General features: G+C 38.3%; 1 protein-coding gene across 3 annotated transcripts in view; it reads left to right on the plus strand.

Annotated features, from left to right (window-relative positions):
* Ercc8 (ERCC excision repair 8, CSA ubiquitin ligase complex subunit) overlaps positions 1-22518 on the plus strand; it is a 46609-nt gene that overhangs the window by 6776 nt on the left and 17315 nt on the right. For 2 of the 3 annotated variants that reach the window (XM_055601956.1, XM_055601957.1), the window contains exons 3-9: positions 2553-2654; positions 9619-9742; positions 12765-12846; positions 13990-14058; positions 15133-15199; positions 19235-19335; positions 21028-21152. In XM_055601956.1, the coding sequence (XP_055457931.1) occupies positions 2553-2654; positions 9619-9742; positions 12765-12846; positions 13990-14058; positions 15133-15199; positions 19235-19335; positions 21028-21152 (670 nt within the window). The remainder of the gene's footprint in view (positions 1-2552; positions 2655-9618; positions 9743-12764; positions 12847-13989; positions 14059-15132; positions 15200-19234; positions 19336-21027; positions 21153-22518) is intronic. The other variant, XM_055601958.1, reaches the window with a different exon arrangement.

Here is a 22518-nt window from a genome sequence, read left to right on the forward strand (position 1 = left end):
CCAAAAGGAAAAGAACAGGATATGAAGGTACTCAGACAGACAGAATAAAGGCTAAGAAGACCCAGACTGCACATGACAGGAGTCCACAGATAATGCCCATGTGAGTAAGCAGAATAAATATGAAATTATAATTCAATAAATTTTTTTTACTTAGAGTAAGATCTACAACTGTGGTGTGTAAGGGAATAGATCACACTGTCACTGAAATTTGACTTTGGGATTTTTGCCGAAAGGAATAATTTTTTTTTTAATCTAAAATACTCTGAGAATTAAGCCTTTTATATTTACTCAAACAGATTTTCAAGGCCAAAAAGGCGGACATTTGTCAGTGGTTTACAGGAATTCTTGGAGTACTGTACTCATTAGCCCTTCTCTTGTATTCTACTGAAGTGAAATCAGATAGCCAGAATAATCAGAGGGACAAAAATATAAGGGTTGATGATGACCACTAATTCTAGAAAATAGCAATACTTTATGTAAATGTATAACTTTATGGATCTAGGTATTGGTTTGGCTGCTGATATCACACTAAAGAAACCAATTATAAGTAATTTTCTTAAATACAGTCTAAAAGTCTTAAGCTCGAAATTGCAGAGCAAATGACCTTGGTTTTGCCAACATAAATCACAGGAAACAACACATTAAGGGAGCAAAGAAGCACAAAGGTGAATTTAAGGTCGGTATCATGAATAAAACAAAGCTCCTTTATTCATGATACAGTTTTGGGTGATGAATTATGCAGTGTTCAGAAATGAAAGTCAGTGACTACTATAAAAAATTGCATTAGTGAATAACTGAAGGGAAAGAAAGGGAGTCATGGTTGGGAAAAGTCCCTATTGTTTGGTTTTCCTGAAGACTACTTTGATGTACATACCTGTTTTTAATTGGGCAACTATATTTTGTGTAATAGTGGAATAAAATTCAGAGTGTCTAAGATTTTTGCAATTAAGTTTGATCCAAAAGAGATCATTGTTCAAAGAGATTTTTATCTTATAAAAAATATGAAAGAATGGTACTCTCGATGAGGGTACAAAAATAGAAAGAGAGAAAATATTGAATGTGAAATAGTATGTATGCCAATACATGGAAAAATTAAAGTCCTTCCTTTTTAAGACTTGTTCTGAATTTACTTCACACTTGACCACCTGTTATTTTGTCCAAACTGAAAATATGGCCATCCGTGAAGTCAGTTAAATGTCACAGCTTCAAATTCAAAGATTATTTCAAGTAATGTTATGAAATCAACAAAATCATAATTGGAAGGTAAACAGCCCAAGTGAAGCTAATATAGCCCTACACAGATGCAGGAGTCATAGGTAAAGTATGTGAAGTGCTAAGAATATTTTACAAGTTAATTTTGTAAATTAGTTGAATTCATATGAAGAACTTTTGTTGTCAAGTACATGATTACATGTTACTTTTACTATTTAAAAATCATTTTACAAAGCTCTTGAATCAAATAATGTACAGGCTCTATCAATGTAGTAAACTGGTTTGAAGACAGCTTTTTCCTTTTAGCACCCTTTGCTACTAAAGTCAGACTGGGTGTATGCCCTTAGACCTCTCCTCTCTCTCCCCTCTCCCTTGCATACTTCAGCAGTATATTCCTTATCTCTGTCACTAGAGTGTGACTTTTACACAACCTGCTGGCTACTTTCTCTTCTGCCTGCAGGTACTGGCTTAAATGTTTTAACTACCATCCTTGAAGCTTCAAGTTAAACCATTGCCACAGTGGTCTCAATTATAACTCAGGGTTTGAGATTGAATACAGGTCTTCCCCTGTATTCGACTAGACTAGACTGTAACCTTCCCAGTTGCAGAGGTTTTATTTTTGTTTTGTTTTGTTTGGATTTATTTATTATTTTTATATGGTGTTCCAGGCCAGAAGAGGGCACTAGATCTCTCTGTAGATGTTGTAGCCATCATGTGATTGCGGGGAATTGAACTCAGGACTTTTAGAACAGACTGTGCTCTTAACCACTGATCCACTTCTCCAGCCCTGTCCATATTTTTTTAGCACAGTGCCTTTTGCATTGTAGGCACTTGGACAAGTGAAGGGAATGAATACACTTATAAAAGAAAGGAAGCCAGCTTCCATTTACTGTCACATCAGCTTTGTCATTTAGGTGAAAATGTCCCTCCCTCACTTCATCACCATTTTTACAAATGCTGAAAGGCAGAGACAAGTGATATAACTTGCCCCAGGGACTGATAGCTACTTTCAGTAATAGGCTTACTTTGTTTTCATTTATCACAGATTTAAGATTTAAAGTGATACTGTAATCTTTTACTTTCTTCAATAACTGTCTTCTGTCTTAGTTCTACCATCTTTTTGCAGTCATGGAAGTATACCTGAAATGATCAAAGATTGAGTTTTTCTATATTTGTGCTTTTATAAATATTAAGAAATTCCAGTTTATTGAAGTCTGTAGAATTAACTGAACTTGCTATCTTAATACTTTGGGGCATGTATAGGTCAGCGTTTGCAGTTGTAAAGTCATCATCAGTAGGTGGACTTCTCACAGTAATTAATGTGACTTTTCTGTTGTCAGCATGTTGTCAGGTGGTTCAGATGGTGTGATTGTACTCTATGACCTTGAGAACACGAGCAGACAACCCTATTACACATGTAAAGCAGTGTGTTCCGTTGGCAGGTGTGTATTTGAAAGTGTAACTTATGAATATGTAAACAGTTCAATATTGTTTGCATCAAATGCAAAACATGAAAATAGCAGTCATATGTATAGCGTAACTAGAATTTTCAGTTGACATGGATATCCCTTGATACTTTTCTTGAAAATAAGCAAAATTCAACAGATTTTTTTGTCATGTGACTTTCTCCGAACAGTTTTTGTATCAGCTTTCAAATGAATTTTTAAATTTTGTGTACTTTTTGTTCTGTACTTACACTGCTTACTACGGTAGCTATGGTTTTAATGCCAATTAGTCTAAGGTTCATTCAGGAATCTTTCTGCCAATTATAAACTAACTTTTCAACTGACATTAGTGGGGGAAAGATTAAAAATAGATTAATAAATATGTAGACAGTCGTCTCACCACGCACACGCATGCGACTCTTTCTTGTCTGTCTGCTCACTCAAAAGTGCTCAGCTTAAGCTGGGACAGTGGTGGCTTACTTATCGCCTTTTTGATCCCAGTACTTGGGAGGCAGAGCCAGGCAAATGTCTGAGTTAAGGCCAGCTTGATTTACAGTGTGGGTTCTGGGACAGCCAGAGCTGTACAGAGAAACCCTGTCTGAAAAAACAAACAAGCAAATATACCTGTTAGTCCTGACTTCCCTGGCTGTTTGTTAATTTTTTTCCTAACGGTCATTTAAAGCTCTTTTGCTGTGTTTGTGTCTGATCTGTTCTTGGGCCAACTCTGCCTTAGAGACTAGCCACCAGTGCTCTCACAGGAAGAAGCTCACAGAGCTCTCTGCAGTCATTGTGTGCTATGTTCCCAGAGCACAGGGAAGGCCCCTAGGCCACGTGTCCCTATAATTTATGATTGTGTGTTTATAATATAGTAGATGCTATTCATTTTAGAAGCCAATTTTTTAAAATCTCTCTTTGACTCTGCTTATTTATTTTAGGTAATTTTGCTTGCTGCATCATTCTTACCAGGTTTCTGTGATAATACATACTTTTAAGCATGTTGAGACCTGTAAAAACTACTGTGTAAATCAAAAGAAATATAGTTAAAGGAAAAGTTCAGGGTGAACGAGGTGGCTCAGTGAGTAAAGGCACTTTGTCACCAAGCTTGGTGGCCTTAGCCCTGTCCCTGAGACCCACATAGTCAAAGAAGACTGGCACTCAGAAGTTGTTTTCTGGCCTTCACATGCAGGCCATGTGCACACACAAATAAATGTAATTAAAAATGGAGAAGATTATCTTCTCAATTACTCTGGGGTATCTGGGCATAGTGGCATATGTCTTTAATCCCAGAACTTGGGAAACAGAGGCAAAGGAGCTCTGTGAGTTTGAGGCCAGCCTGGTTAAACTAGTGAGTTCCAAGACAGCCAGGACTATGTAGAGTGGACTCTCTCTCAAGAACAAACAAACAGTAACAACAACAGCAACAACAAAAACCCAAACAATAACAACAACACCAAAGAAACAAAACAAAATTCTCTAGGACTTTTTTTGTAGAATATTTTTTATTCTTTGACCTTGTCGTACATGAATTCAATGCATCTTAATCAGATCTACCTCCCACTTCTCCAAGACCCTCTGCAACATGCCCCCTCCCAATTTCATGTTTTCTTCACTCATAACTCATTTAGTCCAAATAGTGCTAGAGGCATGCTCATGGATCTGAAGTCATCCATCAGAACTTGGGCAGCATCCTGTGAGAAAAGTACCTCCTTTGTCAGTTTCCATCAGTTGCCAGTAGCTCCTTTGCTATGAGTGGAGCCTTGTAAGCTCCTCTTCCATGCCTGCTGCAGTGTAGACTGGCTTGACCCTGTGCAAGCCTTAGGCAGATAACCATGACCACTATGACTTCATGCAACAGCCATGTTGCCCAGATGACAACATTTGACAGCACTGCTTCCTGTCCTCATCTCCTACATTCTATCTACTCCTCTTCTGAGCCTCACAGTGCTGAGCACCCCAGGGTTACTTAACTCAGCACTTCGACCTGTTCTGAGTTTTTGCTTTAGCTGATGCCCCTGCAGAAAGAAGTTTCTCTGAGGCTGAGGGCAGCCATACACTGTGGGTATAATCAGAAACATTTAGAAGGCATTTGGTTGGCACCACATCTTTTAGGCAAGACAACCATAGTAAGTAAGCCACCCCTGACCTGCAAACTCCCTAGCTGTGAGCATTTGGCCAACTTTACAGTACCAGGCACAAGTTCCTTTTGGTGGAGCAAACCTCAAATCCAATCTTGCCACTGTTCACCACCTTGCCTGGCAAATTGGTATTGTAGCATGCAGCATCCATTTCTGGGTAGTATCACTGATGAGTTTTTCCTCGTAGTAGCCTACTAGTCACCTTCTAGTCCTACTAGTCACTGTGAAAGCTAGCCAGCTAGGAGAAGAGTTGTAGGTCAGTTCCAGCTTGATTTCTCCATGTCCTGCAACCAAGGTTTAATTTGTCTTCACCAATAATGTCTTATCATCTAATTATTATAGGTGGTGATTTATATTTACTATTGATATATCTTCTGATAAAGCTGCTGTTAATCCTAAACAGCTGTATACCCAAATCACCACACAGAGACTATGATGTATTTAATTAACCTAGAACACAATGCTGGGCAATAGTTACTCCATCCTAAACCTCCAAGCCCTCATAGTTTCCCAACATTTAGATTTCCCACATTATACTTGCTTTTAGTGATATATTAGGTCCAGTCCATCTCTCCACGTCCTTCCAAGATCTCTGCTCCTGCCTCTGTTCTCCCAGCTCTCATCTGCCCTTCTCTCCTCTGCCTCCCACCTTCCTGTCCTCTGGCTCCTCCCGCTCTTCCTGCTTCCTTTTTCATTGTTCAACATTGTAGCTAGTTGCTTTATTTTGGCATGTTTACACAAAGTTGAGACAGGTGATGCTTAGAATAAGTATCACAATGCAATGTCCAGATTGAAACCAGAGAGTGGGGGAGAGAAATCAGCATTTGAATGAACAAGGGTAAGGTGTATACATTTCAAAAGAACATTATACCAACATTTCCCCCTTTAAGTCCAATAAAAGACTCCTTTTCTTTCAATATAATAGTAATCATGAAATTATGAAAACTGTTAGGTAAAATTTACATGTGCAGTGTCCACTCCATGTGTATTTAGCAATTTAGGAGAAAGTATCTGATTATCCTATCTATCTTGACAACTTTAGAGTTCTATAGGTAAATTAACTTTTATCCTTATTGGTATTACCTACCTGAAAGGATTTCTAAATTTCTAAACAACTTAAGCTTAATTGTGGCACTATAACTATTTGGTTTTCAACCTCATCAGAGACTTGAGAAGGAATAAAATTAGTTATTAGAGCAAATAGGAAGTGCATGTTAGCAGCTTCCAAAAAATAAAAATTGACAGAGACAGTTTGCTGCCTGAACAGTCACCCATAACTCTCTATAACGTTGGAGCATCATCTTCAGCCTTCTACTCAGAATATTTGACAGACATATATGTGAAGCAGGAACTATTTAGGACTTGCTTACCCTGTCTTAGCAGAGTTCGGCAGTCGACTTGTCCTGCATTATCTTGCCCATTTTTGGCAGAATTTCTCTGTCATGACACTAGGGTATTTTCTTTACCCAAGTGGCTTGTTTGAAGCTATCTCCATATGGAGGTTCTTCAGTGCTCATCTTCTTTCAGATAGGCAGGGTGCTGCCAGGAGATGACTTGTCTCATTGTCAAAGAATCTTTAAAATAATAAAGTCATTTTAAAATGCCATATTCCGTAGGTCTCTGAAGTTTTTGAAGACTACCTATCTTTATATAATCAATCTGTCTACAAAATCATATCTATCTGTTAAACCTAGGATGTATACTCCTGTGATAAATTAGACTAGTGTCTGACATGACTATGAGTTGAATAACTACCAATTAACCTGCATTACCTAATATCCTAACCAGTTTTGGAAAGCAGTTTAAAAGTATTAGAAGTAACCTTGAAATTGTATCAATATACTAGAGCTTATACCAATGTATCAAAAATACTTATTTTTGCATCAATATGCAAAATCCTGTACCAGAGTTAAAATTAACCATGTTTGAGAACAACTCAACCCTAAGTTGAGTAGATTCAATCAATAATCTACCTTTTGTCTTATTCCTATAAAATATCCCTGTATACTCCTTTCTTTTTAACCCTTTTCCTCCTTATCTAAGAAGGAAAGATAAAAAACAGAAAAGAGAGAAATCCCTGAGTCTAACCTTGTTTCACTCTGAATAAGACCATTAATAATTTATAAACATCTCCCAATGACAGTGAACATTTGTAGCCATAGAAAATAACCAAAAAACTACCCAACCCCCTTTAAGGAAAATTGGACGTCATTTTGGACACGCAGAAATCCTGTTAGGGGGCCCAAAGAAAATTGGGAAAAAATGGTTAATTAAGCAAACAATAACATTTGTGGTCCAGTCTTTGAATGTTGAGAAATTTCAGGCTTAATAAAAGTCCTCTTTGGAACAGTCTAAAATGCTGGACTAATTAAGATTAGTAGCTTTCTTCAAAGTTCTTTTGGGAGCAGGCTTTGATGAGAAACAGCAATAGAAGCAGTTGAGGCAGGAACAAGCAGAATGCTGGAACGTGCAAGATGCTGGAACAGATGTGTCAATGTTTCAGCATGCTGAAGAATGAATCCTGTCAGGTTTGATCCAGCATCTCTGGTGTCCAGTTTTTTTCTTCTGCAAACATGTAATTTCTCACAAGCATTATATAGTTCTAAAATTATGAATGTATGAAATGTGCAGAATGAAACTAAACTGTAAGCCAATTTTATCTATGCCAATTAAAAGAATGGCATAATAAATTTTTTGAGGATATAGCCAAGGATTTATTGGCCAAGTATTGTTGAAGTTTTGGCTGGAGACATATTTTTATGTCTCATTAGTTTTAGAGTTGTTTCCAGGTAAATGGATTTTCAAATTATGTTCCCTATCTGTTTGCTCTTCTTGATGTCTCTCTTCTTGTGAGTGGCCAAGGTCTTCAGGTGGTCTTCCCCTGTCATATCTGATTTTTATTAGTTTTGAAGGAACCCATAATTTCTCTTCTCCTGCATGAACATAAGCAAAACCTCTTCTCCAGCGTAACACATTCCCTATTCTCCATTGTGAAGTTAGGGTATATCAAAATGTCTTATCATCTAATCATGGTGGACAACCAAGATGAATAACAATAGCCTAGGTCCTTTCAAAGTTGTAACACAGCATTGGACCTGCTTCTTAAGAGGCTTCAGCCATTTACACACTTTCCCTGAACCCTAATCAAAAAGCAAAAAAATTAAATTCTAAAGTAATGGCCTGGAACTCACAGAGATCTGCCTATGTGTGCCTCCTGGGTGCTAAGTTTAAAGGTGTGTGCTATTAATCTGATGTTATCTGACTTTAAAATTTAGCATTAAATTTATTAAATAGTGAAATATATACATTTTTCTATGTTTGACATATGTGTGTGTATATATATATATATATATATATATATATATACATACATACATACATACATACATAATGTTACCCTATGAGGAACTGTGATCTGGTAAGATTTTTAGTATATAATATAAGTAAATATTTTGTGTATCTATTTTATTTTATTATGACTTTTATTCCTATGTTCAAACTCTAAAAGTATGACTTTGCATATCAAAGTGGTTATATTTACAATATCATTTAAAAATAATTTTAGTAAAATTTATTGTTATTGATAGTAGATGAATTTAGTAAAATTCACTGTAATACTCACAGGCTACTTTTAATGTTTGTTGTTGATACTTAATTTGTTTGTTCTTAAGCATTAAAAAGATTTAACTGCCAAAATTCCTACTAAATGTACCTGAAAATAACATCATAGGTAAGAGAATGATACAACAGTGTGTCCTGTTTTAAAATGTAAATTTTAAATATAAATGAGCTTTTGTTTGAATTTCTACAGTAAGGACTGGTTTTATTTATTTAAAACAACTCACCAGAAAGTCTCTTAAAATCAAGACTCTGTGGAGCATAACAAGGTTGATTCTACTTATTTCAAGTAGAAACTTACTGGACTGATGTTTGAGTATCATGTGGTTGTGGAGAAAATGAAAGAAATCAAATTTACCAAACGGTTAAAAAGACATGCTAAAACAGGCAACAAGGCCAAGGTCACAGTACAGAAATAATTCCCATTGGACTTTGGTACGTGTCACCAACATAGGCCAACTGTACATACAGCCTTGACTAATTGCTCACTCTCTTTGGGATTTCCATTCATGCCTGGGATTGAGCATTCCAAATAGACCAATACAGCTCAGCACATAGCTTTGCCCTGGCTCCAAGGAAGAGCAAAAGACAATTTCTAGAGTCCCTTGCTTTCTGAAGCAGAAAGTAGGTACTTGCTCTCAACATAGCAGAGGTTCCCTGCAATGAGGAGGAGCTTGACTCCTTAGCAGAAAAGAAAAAAGGCTCCTGTGTACTGCTGTCCACATGTTTGCATGGCCAACCCCTGTGGACAAACAGTATCGCCTGGAATCCCATGGTGGTGTTTGAAGCGTTGAGTTTCACTCTAATTCCGTTCTAATAGTGGTAGCTAAGAAAGGAAGATCTCAAGCCCAAAGATCTCTTTCTTCCAGTAAGGAAAGCCACTGCCACCTCCAAAGTGAAACAGTCCACTATAGTTTCCCCTCTCCCCCTACCCTCTTCCCCCCAACCCCCATACCTTATACAACATAGGAGTGAGGATATCCCACATGGCGCACCTTAGGAGAAGGCAGGCTTCTACATCTCACTGTGGGAATTGAATCTGGAGATGCCTAGACATCTCTTTCCCCATCTGAACAGCTAAGACAAGGATGTGTGGTGGTGTTGTAGCAATCTGCACCTTCCTACCTGAGCCTGCTTCTTTATCATAATCTTGTCTTTGTAACTCACCTAGGTCAGCAGTCTCTTAAGTTTCGATTGCTGTTTTGTAGAAGCCATCCTGATGCTCACAAATACAGTGTGGAGACTGTTCAGTGGTATCCTCATGACACAGGCATGTTCACATCCAGCTCATTTGATAAAACTCTAAAAGTATGGGACACAAATACATTGCAGGTAAGTATATTAAAACCTTTCCAAATTGCTATGGAAAGTTGAATCCTGAACCATAGTGGTTAGTTTTTTGCTAAGATGTTCTGTGTGTCAGATATGAAAGCGGTATGGTTAAGGAGAGCTAGGTAGTCGGGTTTTTATCCTCGTTACCTAACTTCTGCTGATCACTCCATGACAGTGGGATAATGCCAAAGCACCCTGCATCTCTGCTCCCTCATCTGTAAATGAGGGCAAAGATGGCCCCTTCTAGAATGGTTTGAGAAGAGCATGAGCCAACATACATAGAACACCTAGCACAATGCCCAGAACGTAATCAGCACTCAAAACCTTATCAAATCTCTTTATTTACTTTGAGCTAAGGAATAGAATTAAACTTTTCCCCTTTTAATCCAAAAACATGCAGGAAAAGAAAGTTTTTATAATATAGGTTAATAAAAATAGGTAGTAGAGATGAGAATTATATGAAAACTAATGAAATTTAATGTATAGTACTACTTCCCTTCAGCTTTATATCTTCCTACCTGTAAAACCTCTCTATACACATGTGGCTTCTCTTCAGAGTTGTTGTTTCCTGTCTTCTGTGCTAGCCAGGATTATATAATAAGATCCTGTCTTAAGAACAAACAAAAACAAAATGAATTCCAACATATATTATAAAGATTAAATGCATCTCATGAATGCATCTCATGAATGTGGTTCCCATTTTGAACCACAGTATCTTGTAACCCAACTAATCCTCCATTGGCAAAACCAGCAAAGTTCTGTTTAAAGGGTTTGAAAACCTGCTAAGGAATCTAGAATCTGTTAGGCTGATTCTCAGAGAACAGAAAGATTTATAAAAGTAAATTAAACTTTATAAATGTTTCACTCTTGTTTTTTTTTTTTTTTTATGTATAGCAAGCGACTGAGGAGGGGGGCATTAGATAGCTTTTAAGAGACAGCAGCAGCTGGTCATAGCAATATATGCCTATAATTCTAGTATCTGGGAGGCTAAGGCAGGGGAATCATGAGTTTGGCGCCCTGTCTTGTGAGTTTAACCTGGGCTGTAGAACAAGGCCTGCCTCAGAGCAGCAGCAACAAAAATACACACAAGCATGGTTCCCGGATCCTGAAATGGGAATTAGGTAAGTATTATATTGGAGGGCTTTGCAGTAAATGCATCTGGAGATAACCCAGGAACTGATTGGTTTGGATCTGATTCAGAAGTGAGGTCTACTCTGAAAATAGAAAATTTTAAGTCAGTAACATTTGGTTGAAGAAAATAAAAACAAAACCCTAAGGATGACCAGGGTTTATAGGACAAAAGAAGTGGCAACAAATCCTGCAAAGTAACGAAAAGGAATGGCCTCAGAGTAAGCGGCACATCCAGTATGTATTAACACTGGAAGCCGGGAAAAGACTGATTCAAGGACAATGGGGTGAAAAACCAGATAGATTAATGAGGCTGTTAGTGATAGTGGAAGAGTAGTGTAAATAAGAATATTGAAACAAAACTAAGATTGCAGTGAGTTAAGAAATGATAAGGGAACCCTGAAAGATGAGGAAAGAAAATTAAGGGGTGGTGGAATAAAAGCTTTGTTTATTTTGTCTTGGGGAATAGATATTAAGAAGACTTAGCTTTCAGTACTGCTGGGAATGAGCCAGTAAGGACAATAATTGGAGATAATCCATAGCTAACCTGTAGATTGAGATCGGCCCTGTGTTGAGGGGATCTGAACACAAGCAGAGAGATTAGCTTGTGAAATGGGGAACAATTTTTTCTATGATAGAAATGAAGATCAGAAAGCTCAAGCAAAAGTGACTGGCTACGTAAGAGATTGGGAGATTTCTGAGTTAGTGGCTCTTCTCTTTGAACTAAAAGATCTGAGCACCTGTTGTGACTGAGTAGAGATACCTTTGGACAGTGGAGAAAGCTGGCAATGCTGCAGGGTGGTGCAGACAACTGGTTTAGTAAGACAGTGCTCTGTAGGCTGAGAGATAGTCGTTACTAAAGAATGTGTGCAGTGAGTGTCTTCTACTACAGGGTCTGCCTGAGTAAAGCAGAGCCTGGCTAACAGTAAGCTCTGACTTGGCATGTCTTCTTGTAAATAAAGTGCTATTAGAAAATAGGCATCTTCACAGATGTAGCCCATGGCAGTTTAGTGTCCAAGTGGGTTACATAGTAATGGGAAGAGAGACTGCCTTTGACATAATCTGATTGGCCTGCTCTTTGATACCCCCCCCCAAGGGGGGAGCAGCCTTACCAGGCCACAGAAGATGACAGTACATCCACTCCTGATGTGATCTGATAGACTAAGATCAGAAGGAAGGAGAGGAGGACCTCCCATTTCAGTGGACTTGGGGAGGGGCATACATGAAGAAGGGGGAGGGAGGCTGAGATCTGGAAGGGAGGAGGGAGAGGCTTATGGGGGATACAAAGTGAATAAAGTGTAATTAATAAAATAAAATTTAATTTAAAAAAAAGAATATAGGCATCTTGGCTAGTAGCTGCTTTGGCAGTACCGTAGCAGAGATGTCTGACTATCTTTACTCATTGGTACTGCAGAAAAAAAGCTTACCAGTTTTTTGTACATGAATGCAGCAGTAAGTTCAAAAAAGAAGATATTTTATGGTATTCAGGGTAAAGGTTTTGACAAATAGGACAGCAACAAACAGAGAGAGTGGTGTTGGATGTGTCAGACTTTACAGTGGACAGGAAGGAATGCTAGGGATTCTGGGACATGTTCAAGAGCCCTAGAGTAGTTGGTAAAGAAAGCCAAAAGGAGATACTGTGTTACATACAACTGCAGTTTATGATTTCAAAGGTATGATTAGCATCATGGGATGGGAGCTGGGGCCAGGTGGCACTGAGAGTCAGAGCTAGCTAGCTCACTAATGGAGATGCCAGCCTGCCAGAGAGAGATGCTGAGCCAGAGGCTTGTCTCTCCTGGATTTCTTACATTTTAGCTAATAAATTGCTAACAGTCCATTTACAATATGTTTACATTGCTTTGGTTTTACAGTTTTAACTTCTCTTGATTAACAGGCTGTAGATGTCTTTCATTTTGAGGAGACGGTTTACAGTCATCACATGTCACCAGCAGCCACCAAGCACTGTCTGATAGCAGGTGTGTACACATTCTTTGTCTTTTGGCATATGGAGACTCTCCGATTTTAGAGCTAGTGAAGTTTGACAGAAAAACTGTAACCCAGGTAAAGATTACTTTAAACACTATACACTAGTTAACTCCAACACATGCTAATGGCTAGGATTCAATCAGAGTATCGATTCTCTTTCTCCCCTTTCTTCTTTCCTTTGGTTTGCTTCTTTCAGAAAATATGTATTTGTTTCCTAAGTTCTTTTAAGTCACCAAACTTTTAGTTATTTTATATGGACAAAATACGGCAGCTTGGACTGGCTAGTTGCTCAATGGGTAGGGCTGTTTGCTGCCAAGCCTAATGCCTAGAATTTGACCCCTGGAACCCACATGGTAGGACAGAGCTACTATAGCAGCAGCTCTGACCTCAACACATACTCCTGCTCTCTCTCTCTCACTAAATAAATAAATGCAATTTTTAAATTTGTTAACTTATAGCTCAACACAATAAAAGGAAAACATCTTTCTTCTTAAACACTGTGATTGAAAGCAAATGGGCACTTATATGAATCCTGCAACAACAGCAATCTATGCATAAAGAAGAAAAAAAAAATGTTAACCTAATAGCAGATATCCAGTCCCCAGGACTCTGTTATTCCTGGGCACTGCATGAGTCTCCTCACAGGCAGACATCAAGTAGCTGCTTCATCTCTAAGAGCCAGGCGCTAAATAGTCTTCAAGATCCGTTCAGCCTGAGCCAGAGTTGGTATGGAGTTGTCTCTAGCAGTTGGAGGGACAGCAAGAATACTAACTTGGGAAATCTGAGCTGTTGAGGTTGAATGATTTCATGTGATAAAGTGGCAAAGAATGATACATACACTAGAATGCTATGTGTATGTGATAGAGGCTCCCTCGTGATTCTCACTGAAGTTACCTCTCGGTTGTCTCTGCACAGCCCTACAACCTGTGCAAATCTGTACTGCTATATAGAGGGTGAGACTAGGCAGTGGAAAACACAGTTCTGCTCTGAATAAAGTGCAGACATTTCTCTAGTCATAAACAATAAAGATGGCTTAGATGTTTGTAAATGTTGTGATTATGAGTGATAATTTGCTGAAATCTGTTTTATAATTTATAATAAGTGTTATATAAAACCTTTTCATCTTTTAACAGTTGGTACTAGAGGACCCAAAGTACAACTTTGTGACCTAAAGTCTGGATCCTGTTCTCACATTCTACAGGGTAATTTATTTTATTTTTTTAATTTGGAACAACTACTACTTTGAGTAAGCTGCTCAGTAAAAAGAAACATCACTAACAATGTGTCCTTTGTAAATGACATGATTGATACATTTTGTACTAGTCGTTAAGTCAACAGAGAAATAAAAGTCCTTGTGTGTATTATTCTTGGGAAACTGAACTGTTAAGATATTGATATGAACAATAACCACAAGGGAAACTCAGGGGATATGGAAAGTAGGAAATCCAGCTCAAAGCCTTCGGCTGTTTCTACATTTAAACACTGGACGAGGAATCAAACTGGCATCATCAGCTGTGTCTTGTGACCACTGCTCGATAATGCGGCTAATGAGAAGGCTTTGTTCTTCATACTTAAATCTCTTTCCCTCAGTACAGATACTTTAGAAAAAGTGTTAAAAGCAATACTTTGTGGAAAGTATATTAATATAAATAATTTTATTAATTTTATCCATATTATATCATAACAATGAAATATTGGAACCTAATTCAGAAATGCACCAATTCTCCAGCCCAATTGGTGGCATTTATGTATTATCAGTAATTTCTATTGATTAAAAAGTTAGGCAGGTAAAAATTTCTGACTTGAATACTTCCATTAGGTAAAACTATTCTACAGGTTTATCATCTATTTTCTCTAGAATTAGAACTGTTAAAAATGCCTTTTTCAATCAAGAGTTTTTTCTTTTTTCTGTTATAATTTTTGTAAGAATTGTAAAATATTCCTATTTCTTTAAAATGCTTATGTTTTATTGCTATGTATTTCTGTTGATAGGTGCCTCAGTTATGTGCACTGAATGATACAAATTAGTAATTGTATTTTTTCCAAAGCAGAAGCCATTCCTTCTATCTTAAAAGTCCTGGGTTAAAAACTCCCAACAAATCTCACATTAGGTGTTTAAACATAGACACTGCAAGTTTAAGAAGTAATCATATCTATTCACTACTATTTATGCTTGCTGTTTTCTGAATCAGGCAAAATTATTGACTCCTTATTTTTATTGTTTTGTTTTCTTTTTTAAATATTTTACAAGACTTTTTACACACTTGTATTTGTAGGTCACAGACAGGAAATATTGGCAGTGTCCTGGTCACCACGCTATGACTATGTCTTGGCAACAGCAAGGTAAAGTGTAATATATTTTGTTTTACTATTAGTATTAGTAATTAGCAGCCTTTTGAAAGATTACATTTTCAATCGATACATATTTTGTCATATATGGTTGTTAGTAACTGAAAATGAAATATCAAGTAACAAATTTCAAATTCTATCAGCAAAGAAAATTCCCTTTGCATCTTTTGTGTGTGTGTGTGTGGTATGTGCGCAGGTGCACATGTCTGTGAGCGTCAGCCATGGGTTGACGCGGGTTGGCGCCTTCCCGCTGTATGCATTGAGAACCCCTGGACTGAACCTTGGGCTCAGCAGGTCAGGTAGGTGGGCTGGCTTGTTTCTGTGTCCTCGGCTCTGGATTACGGGGTACACAGCTGCACATGGCCTTGCAGGGGACCTACACTCATGTCCTCACGCTGGTGCTACAGACCTTACCTCGTAAACTGACTACCCAGGGCCCTCCATGGCATGATCTTGAAGGCATTCGCCTTTTACAACAAAGGGAAAGCAGGAGAGTCTCTGAAGTGACACGAATCTGCTGGCACTGGTAGTGAAGCTGTTGTGTAATTTTCCTACATGGAAGTATAACACTCACTTAACAGTGTCATTTTTTTTCAGTTTCTTTAACCCATCTATCCATTGATTTAGTTTATTAGTATTTAATTGCTTCAACCCGTTCCAAGTATTGTACTAAAGATGCTGGTTGATCTAAACCTCAGAAAGCTGATAGTCTAAAGGAGGAAAGATCGGTGCCTACAGAACACCCTGAAATGCCTTACAGCAGTAGACCTTCCGTAAGAGTGCAGGAAGAGAACAGGGCTACTTGCCTTCGGGGAGGTGGAACAGTGTGAGGGTGGGGTAGTCACTGGAGGGAGAGGTAGTAAAGACATGGTAGGCTGTCGGGGAGAGGCGGGCTACAAGTACATAGAACCTCTGGACAGCTATACTCAGTTCAGGAAATGGACTACAGCTACACCAAGCCACAGGAATCCAAACATCACCTGACATAAACAATGAGTTTTGGTGTTTAAAGGAAAGTACCTCACCATATGGAAATTGTGGAAGCCCTGCTAAAAGGAAAGAAAATCACATACACAGAAAATTGTGGGAAGGGCCAGTGACCTGAGGAAGTAAAAATATATGATTTCTGAGGTACAGCCATGTCTAGACTGTGGCTATTTAAAGACACCTAGGACTGGTAAGATGGCTTAATGGTGAAGATGCTTGCTGCCAAGCCTGCTCTGGAGAAAAGAACCAGCTCATACAAGTTGTCCTTTGACATTTGCGATGCACTCATGTACACACTTGCACATGTATGCACATATGCAAAATTAAGAGTTTGTAAAGAATATTATTAAGATCTTTAGGAGGACATGAATCTGAGAGCACATGTCATCACTGGGTGACTTTTTTATTTTAATTTTTTCATAATTTATTCAATATATACCCCGATTGAAGCCCCCGCCCTCAACTCCTCCCAGTCCCACCCTCCATCTTCTGAAAGGGGGAGTTCTCCACTATTGCCATCTGCCCATAGCTTATCAAGTCTCATCAGGACTGCCTGGATCCTCTTTCTCTGTGACCTGTAAGAGTGCATCCCCAGGGCAAGTGATCAAAGAACAGGCAACCAAGTTAATGACAGAGGCAGCCCCTGCTCGCCTTACTTGGGAACCCACATGGAGACTGAGCTGTCAATTGGCTACATGTGAGCAGGGGGTCTAGGTCCTCTCAATGCATGGTCTTTGGTTGGTGCATCAATCTCTGCAGGACCCCGGGCTCAGATTTTTTAGCTTTGTTGGTCTCCTGGTGGAGCTCCTGTCTCCTCCATGTCCTTCTATTGCCCCCCCCCTTCTTCCATAAGACTCCCTGCACTCTGCCCAAAGTTTAGCTGTGAATCTCAGCATCTACTGCAATCCTTGTTGGGTGGAGCCTTTCAGAGGACCTTCTGTAGTAGGCTCTCATCCTATTTCCCCTCTTCCACTGTTTCTGCTGTCTCTCCGATTGCCATTCTGAAAGAGATTTAGGCATCCTCCCTTCGATCCTCCTTAGTGTTTAGCTTCATTAGGTCTGTAGATTTTAGTATGGCTATCATATATTATATGTTTAATATCCACTTATAAGCGAATATATACCATGTGTGTCTTTCTGTTTCTGGGTTACCTCACTCAGGATGATCTTTTCTAGTTCCATCCATTTGCCTGCAAATTTTATGATTTCCTTGTTTTTAATTGCTGAGTAGTATTCCATTGTGTAAATGTACCACAATTTCTGTATCCATTCCTCAACTGAGGGACATCTAGGTTATTTCCAGACTCTGGCTGTTACAAATAAAGCTGCTATGAACATAGTTGAGCAAATGTCCTTGTGGAAAGGAGGAGCATCATTTAGGTATATGCCCAGGAGTGGTATAGCTGAATCTTGAAGTAGTGCTATTCCCAATTTTCTGAGAAAGTGCCAGATTGATTTCCAAAGTGGTTGTACAAATTTGCACACCCACCAGCAATGGAGGAGGGTTCCTTTTCTCCACAACCTCACCAGCATGTGTTGTCACTTGAGTTTTTTATTTTAGCCATTCTGATAGGTGTAAGATGGAGTCTCAGAGTTGTTTTGATTTGCATTTCCCTGGTGACTATAAGGATGTTGAAAATTTCTTTAAGTGTTTCTCCACCATCCGATATTCCTCTGTTGAGAATTCTCTGCTTAGCTCTGTACTCCGGTTTTTAAATTGGATTATTTGGTTTGTTGGTGCCTTTAGTTCTTCATATATCCCAGATATTAGCCCTCTGTCAGATATAGGGTTGGTGAAGATCCTTTCCCAGTCTGTAGGCTGTCATTTTGTTCTGTTGACAGTGTTCTTTGCTTTACAGAAGCTTTTCAGTTTCATGTCCCATTTATTGATTGTTGATCTTAGAGCCTGTGCTGTTGGTGTTCTGTTCACGAAGTTGTCTCCTGTGCCAATGAGTTCAAGGCTCTTTCCCACTTTTTCTTCTAAAAAATTTAGTGTGTCTGATTTTATGTTGAAGTCTTTGATCCACTTGGACTTTAGTTTTGTGCAGGGTAATAGATAGAGATGAGTTTGTTTGTATTTTTCTACATGTAAACATCCAGTTAGACCAGCAACATTTGTTGAAAAGGCTATCTTTTTTCCATTGCATGGTTTTGGCTTCTTTGTCAAAAATCAGGTGTCTGTGGGTGTGTTGGTTTATTTTTGGGTCTTCTTTTTTATTCCATTGATCCACCATTCTGTTTCTATGCCAGTCCCATTTTAATTACTGTTGCTCTATAGTACAGCTTGAGATCAGGGATGGAGATACCTCCACAAGATCTTTTATTGTAGAGGACTGTTTTAGCAGTTTTTTCTTTGAAGGTCTGTAGAGAACTGTGTTGGTAATTTGACGGGAATTGCATTGACTATGTTAACCCTGCCAAGCCATGAGCACAGGACATCATTTCATCTTCTGATGTCTTCTTGAATTTCTTTCTTCAGAGACTGGAAGTTTCTTTCATTCAAGTCTTTCACTTGCTTGGTTAGAGTTACATCAAAATACCTTATGTTTTTGTTCACGGGTGATTTTTGGAGGTTAAATTGATCCCTGTTGTTTTACTTGAAAGACAGTAAAGTGTCTAGCTTCTAGAAGGTGTTAAATGTAGTTTTCTACTGAAGACTTTTTTGAGCTCAAAAAGCAAATGAAATTAGATCAAACTCTTTATTATATATCTTATTTTCAAACTTTTGATATAAAAAGCAAGAAACACCAAATTGATGCTAAATAAATGCTTAAGCAATGAGAGTCTTTAACTGCTTGATGATCTAGCTAGCATTTGAGAAGTAACAGAAAGTAAGTCATACTTATCATGATACAACTTTGGACAAAAGTAAAATTTTGGCCTTGTTATTTGTTAAGAAAGATTACCTTTCTTTGCTACCTTTTCACTATTTTATGTGGTAATAGTGAAATATTTGTGGTAATAGTGAAACGCTGGCAAAGAGTGGAGTTATCCTAGCTATATATTTCAGTATAACAGTTATTGTTTTTTTTTTTTCCTCAGTGCTGACAGTAGAGTAAAATTATGGGATGTGAGGAGAGCATCGGGATGTTTGCTTACTCTTGATCAGCATAATGGGAAAAAGTCACAAGCTGTTGAATCAGGTAATGAAGACCACATTAAGATAGAAGTATAGTAATGGTTCCTATGGTATTTTTTAATTGAAATCAAGTAACAAATATATATTAGCGAATTAAAACCCGCTTTTTCATCCTGAATCAGTTTCTGAATCAAACTTACTTGGTTTTTTTTTTCCTCTCTCTCAAGATACAAATAACTATGTGGACTGCTTTTGCCTCCATGTTTCAAACATAGAAAAATTGGTTTGTAAATACTTTTCCTTTAAAACTAACCATGCAGATTCCCTTTTGCACAGATAGCTACAGTAGATTCAAGAAATAGTGATGTTTTTTGCTTTCATGTCACCATAAAAACTACAAGTTGTGGTCAGTGTAAGTTAGGTGCAATCCCCGTGATATTGCAGCTCCGTTGTGTTTTTATAAGGGATTTAATTCCTGGGTAGCAGTGTCCATTACCTCTGGACTAAAAGTATATTATATTAGTATATATATAAAAGTATATTAGAACATGGCATGAAATGGGATAACTCTTTAGGTTCTTTTTTTTCAAATTTAAAAGTGATATAACTTTTTATTTATTTTATTCTCTGCTAAACCTCTGCCAAATAGAGATAGAAAACACTAATATTTTTTTCTTCTTTTCTTTATTTCTTTTCTCTCTGATAATGCTGGGAATTGAACCCAGGTTGGCCTAAAACAAATGACCCTCTTTGCCTTCCAAGTGCTAGTGTTACAGGCATGCACTGCCACTTTAGATTTTTAATACTTTTTCAAGTGAGTTCTAGTTCAGAGGGAAATATATAAAAGGGCTGAAAAGTGTTTAAAGTTTTAATATTAAACTGTACATTTAACTGAATTTATTAGCACAGACAACTTACTGAAAAAAATTATATGTAATAATTTTTTTTTTTTTGCTTATTCTTTTCCTCTGTATTCATGGTTCTTTTAATGTAGCTTATTGTGTTCACTATATATATATATCCAACTTTTATATATATCCAACATTTATGGTTAATTTATGCTCAACTTGTGTTTTAAGTAATTCATTTTTTGTTCTTTTTTTGTTTTCTGTTTTTTTTTAATTTAAATTTCTTTTTTATAATTTATTCACTTTACATCCCACTTTTAGCCCCGTCTCTTGTCTCCTCCCAGTTCTACCCTCCTTCCTTTCCCCCACATTCCCATCCCCAGTCCTCAGAAAGGGGAAGCCCTCTTCCCCTACCATCTGACCCCAGCCTACCAAGTCTCATTAGGACTGCCTAAATCCTCTTCCTCTGCAGCGTGGCAAGCCCCTCCTCAGCCTCACTAGGGAGAAGTGATCAAAGTGCAGGCAATAGATTTCATGTCAGAGACAGCCCTTACTCCTCTTTCTAGGCAATCCACATAGAAACTGAGATGCCTATCAACTGCATCTGGACAGGGGTTCTAGGTCCTCTTCATGTATGGTCGTTGGTTAGTGCATCAATTTCTGCAGGCCCCTATGGGCCCATATTTGTTGGCTCTGCTGTTCTTATGGAGCTCCTGTCCTCTCTGGGTCCTTCTATTCCCCCACTCTTTCCTAAGACTCCCTGCTCTCTGTGCAAAGTTTACCTGTGAGTCTTAGCATCAGGGCTTCTCTATGTAGCTCTGGCTGTCCTGACACTCTCATTAGTTATTCTTTAATGAATTTAGATACATGGTAACAGAAAATATAAATCAAATGTGTTTTCACTGCAGCCAACACTGCTCACAATGGGAAAGTTAATGGCTTATGTTTTACAAGTGATGGGCTTCACCTCCTCACCATTGGCACAGATAACCGAATGCGGCTCTGGAATAGCTCCAGCGGGGACAACACCCTGGTAAGAGGCCTTAAAGGACCCTTTTAATTAATGGATCTGTGATGTACATTCTGTACTTTTCTATATACGTGAATCACAGCTGTTAATATATTTTAAAAGATAATGTAGAATTCTCAAGTCCAAGCAAGCTCCTCCACCTGGCATGCCTGGCACATCCTGCTTTCTCACTATGGCACGGCTGTAGTGGAAATGCACCTTAATGCTTCTAAATAAAAGGTTGAAAACTGCTGATACAGATGAAGTTACCAACAGTCAAAGTTTACATTTCTAACTAATCAGATCCCTTTCTTTACCTATCCTTTGTAGCTAATAGTTCTCTTTAAAATATTTGAGGGGTCACTTTGATTACTAATATTAACACTAGTATTTGTAATGCTGAGTACTGATAAGAGTGTCCTTTTGTGTATGTGATGATAGCCTCAGATCCAGAGGCTTCTGTCTGCCAGGCAAGCACTCTACCACTTAGCTGCATAATTGCTGTAGAGTGGCTCTTTGTCTGTCTCGGGAAGAACCTCAGGCAGTGGTTCATACCTTACACTCTTCCATTGCTGTGTTATTCCATGACCATGATCAGCCTTCTTCTCTTTCTTTCCTCTCTTCTTTTAGTAAGAATGTACTCAGCACTTACTTACGTGCCAAGAAGGTCTCTACAGCAATAGACAAAGCCTAGGGAAGCCTGCCTGGTCTCAGAAGCTTCCGTTCTAGGAAGGATTAAGAAAAAACCAAGATCAGTCAGTTCATGGATGAGCATTAAAATGAAACTGGAGAAAGGAAAAGCAAGCCCAAGGCTGGGCTAGCTAGTGTGTTCAAAGCACGACCCTATCTAAGGAAAAACTTAAAAGAAAAACACTAGGAAGTTGGAGTACCTGGGTTTCATAGGACAGTCAAATTAGACTTAGTTGAGAAGTTGACATTTGGGCTGGAGAGATGGCTCAGCTGTTAAAGGCTAGGCTCACAACCAAAAATATAAGTTACATTTGATCTAGAGGAAGTAAAAGACTTGACTCATCAGCTACTTGAGAGTTAATCTAGGGAAAGAAAGGAAAAATGTGCAAAGACTGATATGGTAGCATGATGAATACTGTTAGAACAACTGGGAGCTTTTGTGTTGAAATCTAGACAGTAAAAGGAAGAAAGTAACAGGAAGTACAGGACACCCAAGCAGCAGGGCCTTGGAGGCCTGTGTAAGGCTTAGGAGAGTGACAGCTAGTAAAAAATGATAGGATCACACTGGAAAATGTTCTACTCCATGTGTCAAAGCTCATTATGATAAATACAAATGGAACTGAGCACATGCACATATTTAATACGGTTTTATTCTACTTTTGTCTCCTTATTAAAGATGGTCCTCATGCTTTCCGATCTT

This window comes from Psammomys obesus, unplaced genomic scaffold, assembly GCF_907164565.1.
Source record: "Psammomys obesus unplaced genomic scaffold, mPsaObe1.curated_primary_1811, whole genome shotgun sequence".
NCBI classification, from domain to species: Eukaryota; Metazoa; Chordata; class Mammalia; order Rodentia; family Muridae; genus Psammomys; species Psammomys obesus.